Source organism: Populus euphratica, unplaced genomic scaffold (genome assembly GCF_000495115.2).
Source record: "Populus euphratica unplaced genomic scaffold, PopEup_1.0 scaffold15.1, whole genome shotgun sequence".
In the NCBI taxonomy this organism is placed as follows: domain Eukaryota; kingdom Viridiplantae; phylum Streptophyta; class Magnoliopsida; order Malpighiales; family Salicaceae; genus Populus; species Populus euphratica.
In genome coordinates this window covers 528415-538736 of record NW_011499874.1, presented here as the reverse complement: position 1 = coordinate 538736, position 10322 = coordinate 528415, and the positions used below count along the sequence as shown (strand labels likewise).

Here is a 10322-nt window from a genome sequence, read left to right as displayed (position 1 = left end):
GTGCGGCTGTGAAGTCTATTAAATTCATCAGCTTTGGAGATATTTTCAATATTATCATTCAAAGAAAAGAATATCATTCGCAATCTTCTTCCTTCTCAGATACATGCAAGATAATGCAAAGGTCCTTCTAAAACGTAACCGAAGGAAATATCAAACGTCATATTTCGCTGACCAACATTATTTCTCTCTGCTCAATTATATGGTCCAAATAGTTGAATCAGTTTCACATATTGATAACCCCACGTCACCAGTGAGTCAAAGGAAACCTTTTTCAATGCCATGCCCTTCAGGCAATACCTCAAGGGTACCGGTCATTGGACTTAGAGTTCTTACATCCTTTTCAAGTACTGTTTGGCAATGAGGAAGCAAGTTCAAACATCTTCGTAGTAATAATAATAAGGAGGTTTGAAGTGTTTTCCCATGGTTTTGCCTCTGGCCTATGTAGCCAGGTCATGCATCAAGAACCATCACGAAATTTACCAGGCTAACATTATTATCCTATCAAGCAACTAGAACGGGAGTATTCTTGTTGCAGTCTGAAACCATCTTCTCCAAGTTCAAATTTGTAAATATTGGGGCAGTTGAAAGTTTAAAGTTACTTGTGAAGTCTCGATCCTCTAGTAATTCAAGGTATGTTAAATTTGGAGAACAAGTCCAATATGTCGAAGTCACAAATTGGAACAACGACCGCATGGTTCAAACTAATGCAAGCTGATGGTGCTGGGGGCATTTTCATGAGTCTTCGGTCAGTGTTGTTGAAAATATGAACGGCGAAAACTCACATGCTACAATAGTTTCTGTTGGAACTTTTTCCTGATACACTAAGAGGACCGTCAACATCAAACTCCAGCTACTTCTACGATTACGCACACCACAACTAATCCCACGGGTCCTGAAGTTAACAATCATGTAAGCCTCCAGTGACTATCATATAAGCAACCAAGAACTCGAACCTAAAACTATAAAACTACAAAGAGAGCAAACCCCTTGATCTCAAGTTCTTACCACCTAGATGATTTTCTGATGATTTTCTGTTGGAACTTTCCTTATACAGTAGGAGGACCGTCAACATCAAACTCCAGCTACTTCTACGATGCATGCATGCATCTTATATCCAGATACTCGGTTCGTTTGAACCTCATGGGCATCAAATCACACAGTTGCGTTGCTGTTCAGAAGCAGGGGTATGAAAACAGTGCAGGCTCCAACTTTTATTCTGCAAGAAGTGCCTTTGCGTTTGTTATAGATATCAGAGTACCTTCCAGTCATTTGTCGTTTGGGTTCCAAGAATACTTACTACAGCTGATCTTAGATGGAAACAAGAAGAAACATGTACAGGAAAATACAAACAAGAACAGAATAATTCAAAATCTAGTAGGCTCGCATGCATAGAAGAAAATATATTGAGCGATAACAACCTTGTAACGTATCAGGCGCCATTACAACAACAATTGGGTCCAAATTGGACTGAGCCAAACAAGTATGAATAGATCATTCTTGAAGGAGGGTTATCATAGGAAACCTAATATATTAGTACAAAGTACAAACAGAATCGGTCACATAGTCAACGGAGTTAGGATATAACCGAGTTGCCTTGGGAGATTAGTTACGTTCTTTCACACAAGCTAATACATATGAATCCAAGCAACTGGAGGCATTCCCTTGCGTAGCCTCAGATGCATCAACAGGGTCTTCATTAGTATATACGATAATTTTCAGCATGATGTTGCAGAATTGCCTGCAAAACAATGCCAGAGATTTCAACGAGATCACAGATTGACTCAAACAGGTGAGAAATTAGCATGAAAATGAAGAGTTATTGACTCGATTAAATAATGCTAACACACCATTGTCAGTAAATAAGACCATAAACACCTATCTGACTTGATCCTGAAATTAATTTACGGATCTAAACTGAAACTAATACAGTACCAAGTACCAACCTAAAAGCACACGATGCCACCCTTAACTTTTGCACCAATCATACTGAAGTTTGCCATTTGAGTGGCAAGGCTTGCAGTCAGAGAGGTTTTTTACTCGTGCACAAAGCTCTACAAGAGCAAATAGCATTGGCAACAGTAGCAAAAAGGCACCGACTGCCCATAAAATCCATGTAAAGATCAAGTTTAAAAAGGCACCGACTGCCCATAAAATCCATCATGTAAAGATCAAGTTACCTAGTAAACTATCAAATCCAACATTAAACAAGTCAAACCCTTTCAGAGCAAATAAATGCCCATCAACTAGTTTATGATCGAGCTAAATGCAAGGATCCATATAATAGTTTGGGTTGAGGCTTAGTTGTTTTAAATACATCGTTTACATGTGACTCGTATACCCATCACATTTAGAAAGATCAGTTGCCCTGCCTGCTACACTCTTTCTTGTGAACCTAAAACTTTTTTATGCTTGAAATGTACTATATGAACTAGCAAAAAGCTTGTTTCTAATAGAATAGAGGCCACTTACTTTGGTACAACTGCTCCCAACTGCATTGTTTATTGTTGGAGGCTTTGGATGGAGCTGTTCTCCAACACGAGGCAGGAAAGAGGATTCAGGATTCAATGGAGATGTTATTGAAGCAATATTGTCTTCCTTGTTGACAACATGTCTATCTTCAGTCAATGAGAAACCAAAGAGTCTGCAGCTGCTTTTGCACGACACCATATCTTGACTGCTCCTAAAGGCTGATTGAGCTACAACAGGTTGTGAAATGTCATGCTGAAGATGCTCGTGGGAAAGAACATAAGGATTCGTGCTGCATTGGCTGTCTCCTCTTAGACCAGGGTCAGAATGTGAGGACAGCTTGAATTTTCCCCCATGTGTTTCGGGATAAAACCATCTTTGAGTGTTAGTTGTCTGCTCCTCGTGATCACTGGAATTAAAAATGGAAGTTGGGTTTGAAACTTGATTGCTAGCATGCTGAAACATCAACACTGATGATGGTGATGATACTTGTGTAGGAGGTCGCATTTGAGTATTATAGCCCTGCATCATGTTCGACCATCCATTTCTTGAGCTTGACCTTTGAACACCATCAGAGAGTCCAAGAACACAATTTTCACGAGCCTTGTTAGCATTTGGAATTCTTCTATATGGTGAACGAGGAAATATTTCTTGACCTTGCAAGACCTTATGGAATCTATAAGATTCATTAAAGCCCATGCCGTTAAAGGAATTTTCAGAAGTGGGAATTGAGCCTCTGATACCACTTCCTATTGCAGCAATCCCAGATCCATGTGAACCAGGAAACTGACTCCTTATTTCAGATGGGTGCTGATTTTGACCATCAACATCATCATAATGAGTATTGAAACTCATAATTTCTTGACCTTGCAAGACCTCCTGGAACCTTGAAGATTCCCTAAAGTCTGATGCTCCAATCCCATCTGTTCGAAAAACATGCAGATTAGTCAACAACATTGCACAAAGAAAAGAAAATATAGGGATATGTTATGGTGATGCATTTGCAGAGGGAAAGCAAATCCTACCAGGGATTGGAAATTCTGCCTTCAATGAAGGCAATCCAGACCTGCTTCTCTTCAAACCAGGTGCCATAAAGTTATTGGAACTAGAAATAGAACCAGAACCAGAACCAGACGGCTCAACTTCCCAAGGAGAGACCCTGCTGTGTCTATTAGCCTCCATATCATCCCACCTTACCTGAGAAAACAAGGATACAATCGAAAAATATATAAATAGTCATGACACATGAAAAGTCAAAAATTGTAAAGATGCTTTATGATAGGAAAGCTTAGTTGCGTGAGCACAGATAGAATCCAGAAGAAGAAAAAACAAAGCAAAACCCAAAGCCCAGATTGGCAAGCAGAAAAATATACAAATATCCCATTTTTAAACTCACCAAGCAAAATAAATTACACCTACATTTCTATTATTGAAAAAATTCTTTAAATATGTGATATTCAGTAATAATAATGAATATAGAACATATCTTCATTCCAAAGTACCCACTACAGAGCAACAGGAAAATACCATAGAGAAAAACCAAGACATTAATTATTGGTTAGACACTGAAGAACACAAGGAAGGTCCCATGATGAAAGGTAGAAAAGCATCCTGACCTTTGCAAGCTATACATATTATTTCAGTTCTGTAGATCTTCCACACTCAAGACAAATAAAGACTGAGGATGAGGCAATAATGCATCAAAAGTGACAAGAGAAAGAAAGAAAAATACTTAAGAGCCTAAAAAAGCAAACCCAAATCTAAGAGCATCCCCACAACTAAATCTCAAAACGAACCTTATTTGTGTTACAACAGATTTTCCACAAACATGTAGGAACTTAAAAGTAAATCTTATAAAATATACTGTTCAACAATTACATACCAATAGACATTTCCATTTTGAACCAGGCCATCTAGTAGGATCTAGCTCACTGATTCCAGTTATTAGTCCAGTATATCTGCAAAAAAGTATTTTAGTTAGTATTTAGATAACGTGGTTAGTTAGAAGCTCCAAGCCCATGGATGGCAAACCTTCTTTCTGCTGCATCTTCAGTTTCAAAACGCATTTTGACCCTCATTCCAGCAGAAAAGGATTGATCAAGGCTCTTCAAGAACTTATTGAAAGGTATAATGAACTCTGATGAGCTGGCCCTACAAAGTTAAAATTCACGCTTGAAAATTAGAGGAATGAAGAAAGTAATAAAAAACATAGTAAATGAAGTATTGGTAGCAAAAGCAGAAACTAAGAAACTGTTCTGAAGAGTACACTAGGCATTAAGGATCATTGGCAACCCAGTAAAATTGATGTCAAATACATAATCTCAAAGCTGAATAGAATTTGTTAAGGGATGTGATTGACTATAAATGTAATAAAGGACGTTGAGTAAGTTTTTTTTCTTTTTACTCTTCAGAAAAGCATTAAGAAGTGTATTACACAATCCCCTTATGGTCAGTATCTAGAAAGGGTAAATTTTTCTCCATAAACAGTATCATATTGCGCACTAAAATTTTACATTTTGAAAGACAATGGCTCATAATCCACCCATCCAGAGAGAAACTCAATAAGCAATTGAGTTCCAGTGTATTCTCAAGCCATGGGTAAATACTACAACAGCTTGAGGGAACAGGGAGCACTTTGGTGAATCACACAGGATTTTGGAAGAGTTAACAGCTTGTTAGACATACCAATCTGGATTCTGAAGCGGCTGTTTTGGTAAGATGTGAAACATGGCGAGCAACAATGGGAATACCTTTGAGGTGGTGTTACACGCAGTAAAAGGTTAAGAACTTTGGTGACAAGTAAAATGAACAGAAACGACATCACCATGAAAGGTGGTATCAGATGATGAGAAAAGCAAAAGATCTATTGGAGGAAAAGACATGGATGCTATTTGTTTTCTATTTTCTGAGCATGTTCACATAAATTGCACTGCAGTAGCTGTATGGAACCCATAATGGAAAGTAAATGACTCAGATTTTGAAGCTTCTAGTGAGACCACTATCTTGACAATAAGAGTCAAACATTACCTAAATGAAATTTCTCAGTTAGGTTACCCTCTAAAATTGCAGTTCAGTATCTTCATCTATCAAACAAAATGATGTATAAAGAGCACAACATGTCCCAAAACTAAATATTTTCAAGTCACTGGAATGATTGAAAGATGCTGCAAACACCTCATAAAAATTTCCCAGTGATATTTGCATGCAAGCACTCTACCCAAAAGTTTCATATACTGAAATCAAAATATAGGCTACATATTTTCCTACCAACATTATACAAAACAAGAAAAAAAATACCTTGGATTGTAGTAAATGCGGAAAGCACTTCTCATAGAAATAGCATTAGCTACATCCGCAAGAGAACTCTGATTCAACTGCTGATTCCAAAGAGCCGGAAAAGTAGGACCACATTTAACTTGTGCTGCTCTTCGAACTCCCAGTCTCAATTCTCCATCCTCACCCCTGATGGAAGATATCAATGAAGAACCACCTAGTCGGGCTTAGAATATCCTATTGATAAGAAAAGAGATTTATACCTGAGAAAGAGCACAGCATCCCCAGAGACAAGTTTTTTCTTATTGACAAACGCACTCCATCCAGTAGTGAGCAAATGCCTCCGAGGTTGACCTGCTCAAACCAAGAAGGAAAATGCAAACTCAAGAATCAAACAGGGGAAGGGAAATAAATAAAATCACAGTCAGCAAGCTATTATTTATCATTTGAGAGAGACTAAAGTAATGAATCTGAAAATGCAAGTGATATTGCCTCGAGCATACCCCTGTAGATATGCCGAAACTTCCACTCAGAGCCATGCAGATCCTTTGCTACAAGCTCTTGCGAAGGCCTTTGTTGAGTATAATCCTGCGGTAACAGTACAATTGAGTCAATAACATCCGAAGTTGAGCCAAGAAAGGAAGTTGGTCACAAGTTGAAATCACACATGAAAGGTTATCAAAGAACAGGAATAAAAAAAATGCAGTGTTGTTTACCAGAGGAGGGAAGCAGTCCTCAGCAGCTCGACGAGGGACTGAGAAGCCTCCATGAGTGCTGGTATCAGAAGCAGTTAGTGTCTTGCAGAACATATGCGGCGTTGTTGTCTTCACTGTGGCTTCAACATCCTCCTCTTCACCATCCCCCTCAAATACCCCCTCCCTCAACTTCTGCTCAATTTCCTGTGCGCAACAAAAAAATTGAGACGAAATGAACCCCATCTCAAGAATCTTAGGTTACACCATAATAAATCAAGAGAAATAAAACAAAAGATGCACCATTGGCAACAAAGTAATAAAAAATTAAAATGCAGGTCTTGAATTCAAAGAATGGTGCCTATTTACAAGTGATAAGTATTCTGTTTGTTAATTAAACATTTAATTTCTGGTAAAATGAAGAATTGAATCTAATATCTTGAACATTTTGGAATCACTAAGCCAATCACAATTAGAAGCTCAAATATAGGAAAACTTTCCCTTTGGGGGTCTTGGTACTATAATAAATTTGTCATCCAAAAGCTCAATTTACTAGATGTTCGTATTACATCCATCAACAATTGAAGTTAAAGTAAGGTTAGAACAACACCCACCTCACTCTCAGGAAGCAGAGAAACCTGTGCATAAACATCATCACTTGCTGCCTCTGCCTGCCAAAAGGGGGGGGAAACGACATTTTTACCACAAATCTGTCTTAACAGATATAGCACTCCAGTTCCCCAAAAGAAAAACCAGAACAAAATTAAAAGCAACCAAATACATAAATAGGCATCCGCACATTTACAATGCTAAACAACTACAAATCAAATTCTCCACAATTGCAAAAAACAAATACCAAAAATGGAACCCTTTGATTTCCTTTCAAACCAAGTAGCACCAACAATTAAATAGAAGATTTTTTTCATAAAAAGAAAACACCCATTTGGCCACAGCAATTCCATCAATAAAACGCACAGATAACATACACATACAAAATGACAAAAAGACTTACATGGAGCTTGACATCAACAACCCTACAGAAGACATGAGGAGGGAGATCATAAATCCCAAGAGGCAAATCAGGGAGTTGCTCTAAGTGACCTTGAGGGACATACACAACAATACTCCCTCTCTTTGGTAAAGATATTAGTGGGCCAGCACAAGCATGCCAAAGCTCCAAACAAACAGGAGAAGTACCAGACCCAGAACCAGAACCAGAAGCACTTAAAGCAGAAGCAGCAGAGGACGATGATGGAGAAGATAAAGACCCAGAAGATGGTGTTGTTTCGTCTTCTTCAGTTGTGTTAAGATCTATCATACCCACCATTTTTTGCCTTAGCTATGTAGCCTATCTAAGCAAAAACAACGACTACAAGAACAAGAATAGTGTAGAGTTCTTGAAGACTAATAATAATAAGGAGAAGTTGTTGATAACAATAATGAAGATTTATCGAAGGACAAGTGCTTTTGTGAATAAGGAGAGGTTTCATGGCTGCATTATAGTGCAACTTTGGTAATGACTTAAAAGGATATTGGAGTCAAGACTCTTAAAAAGAGAGACCCTTTTACTCTCTTTGTCTCTCTCTGCTTTTTTAATATATCAAATCAAAAGCTTTAAAGGTTGTGTTCCTCCTGTTAATAATTTATTAAATTAAAGATTTCATCCTTTTACTTATTTCCTTTATAATTTTTTATGGGTTCTCTTAGTTGTTGTCGTGGCTCCTCATGTTCTGCAAAACTGAGATGCAGTCCCTGCTACAATGCTGTGAACACTCTGCAAGGATGCGATGTGTGGCAGCAGAGCCAGAGAGAGAGAAATGAGAACTAATAAAGCTGTCTTTCTTTTCATCTTTTTTTAAGTGCTTTTGCTTTTTGTTAGGCGTTTGTTTGGTTAAATACCACTGTCCAACAACATAATACTAAATATTAAATCTAGTAGGAAATGATTAAAAAATGCTACAGAAGTTTATAAATTTAGTAGCAGTAAAAGGGAGGGGAGAGAAAGAGTTGGTGTACGGATCCCTGTATTTCCGGTGGTGTGTCTATTCTGTCCCCTTCCATTTACCAAATCTCCCCCATGTCCCTGCATCTCTTAAGACCGTAGAACTCCGGTTGCCATGTTTGGTGTTCGTTCCGAGCAGCGTTTTAATAAGAATATTTTTAAGAAAATAAAAAAAATACTTTATAAAACAACTGTTTGCCTCAACCGTATCTATTTATGTTGTTAATCTCGAAAAAGATGAACTTCTACTTTGCTGGAAACCAGATTTTTGCAAGTAAAATGAGATTTTAGGACGTAGCCAAAAAAACACATTCATGGCCAGTAAGGAAGCAGGGAGTAGAAATAGAGAAACGCTTTTCAGAGGTTCTTTTTTTTTGCTTTTTTTAAAGGAAGCCGGCCTCCGCTTGTTTGTTTACCGTTGAAGTTTCTAGTTAAACTCATTTGTATTTCATGAGCATTTTGCATAGCTTTTGTAGTAAAAAATCATGGGATATTGCCAAGCTTGAGAGATGCTAGCCATCTGCTATGGAACTTTTCGGTACTAGCTAGCTCCCTATCTTTTCATCCTCATTTCGAATCTAGTCTGTTGTCTGTTTGAGCATCGATCCAATTGGTCGAATTCGGTATTCAAGATCTAAATCAGTGAATCGAGAGCTATATAAAGTTACAAAACATCCATGTTTTTCCCATCATGATGTTGCTTCCTATTCTGCCTGCTCAAGTTTTGACTCTACCCTATGAAACCATGGTCCTCTAGGCAATTATCGTTGTTTCCTTCGGTAAAAAGCAATGGTTGCTGCTTGTCATTATGCCTGGACTGGACAAAGTGTGGATAAGCTTGTATATACTAATTCGAATATCGGAAATTTCTCTGCCTTTAATAATTGGCATTAATCCATGCCTAGTCTTTGTTAGGATTAACAGGAGGAACCCTAGCTACTCATCGCAATCTAATCTGTATTATTTGGTTTCATTTCTTTTCATTTACAGTGCTGTCTCCTTCGAGTCAACTAGTGTCCACAATCAGTTGGAAAAAAAGACGCGAGAATTTGGTGCTGAGGTAGCATTCTGCTTTTTTACACGGCCCCCTCGAATGATTGTCAAGTCTTATTTCTATAAAATTAAAAAATCACTTACTTTTTTATTTATTTAGATATTTAAAACTTTACATGTAAGAATTTACAATAATTGTAATTAAATTTATGTTTTTTAAAGCTGCAATAACAAAAATTACTACATCTACGAGTGAATTTAATTTTAATATGCACTGGTCCTCTAGTTTATATTCACAGCTTCATTTATTGTTACATGTACTTTCTGTATCCATCTCTGGTTTCGACAAAATCTGCTGTTTATTTCAAATAAAATGAAATCCTAGGTAACCCTAAAACTGACTCAGATTTATGCTCGAGATTGTATAAAAATTTGTTTAGGAGTATGGCTATAATTATTTTTTAAAATAAATTTTTGTGTTAAAATATATATTAATAATATTTTTTTATGTTAAAAAAATTATTTTCAATATTATTATATAAAATGATTTGAAAATAATAAAAATATATTAATTTAAAGTAAATAAAAAATTTTAATTTTAATTTTTTTCAAAAATACTTTTAAAATATAAAAATAATTAAATTCTGAAAAATCATTAGAGAACACCAACAAAATCATCATTATCTGTAAGTTAACTATTAAGGTATATTTCAAAAAAATCTAAAAAAATTCATATAAGTTTTTTTTATATTTTTATATTTTTATATAATAATGTCAAAAATTAATTTTTAAAAAAAATAATATAAAAAATAACAAGAACACAAATAACTTCCTCGGCGCATAAAAACCTCCGTAATGGTTGGTGTTAAGGTTTTCACGTGGTCCGCCTTAACCAG

At 36.6% G+C, this 10322-nt stretch overlaps 1 protein-coding gene across 1 annotated transcript; it reads right to left on the bottom strand.

Moving 5' to 3' along the window:
• Positions 1 to 1360: 1360 nt before the first annotated feature.
• Positions 1361 to 8296, bottom strand: LOC105127973 (auxin response factor 3-like). The gene is made up of 11 exons (XM_011029457.1): positions 7444 to 8296; positions 7046 to 7102; positions 6456 to 6638; positions 6243 to 6327; positions 6003 to 6093; positions 5764 to 5928; positions 4498 to 4617; positions 4349 to 4424; positions 3492 to 3663; positions 2470 to 3389; positions 1361 to 1738 (listed from the first exon to the last, which is right to left on the bottom strand). The coding sequence occupies exons 1-11, from the start codon at positions 7756 to 7758 to the stop codon at positions 1697 to 1699; spliced, it is 2226 nt and encodes a 741-aa protein (XP_011027759.1). The 5' UTR covers positions 7759 to 8296; the 3' UTR covers positions 1361 to 1696.
• Positions 8297 to 10322: the final 2026 nt, after the last annotated feature.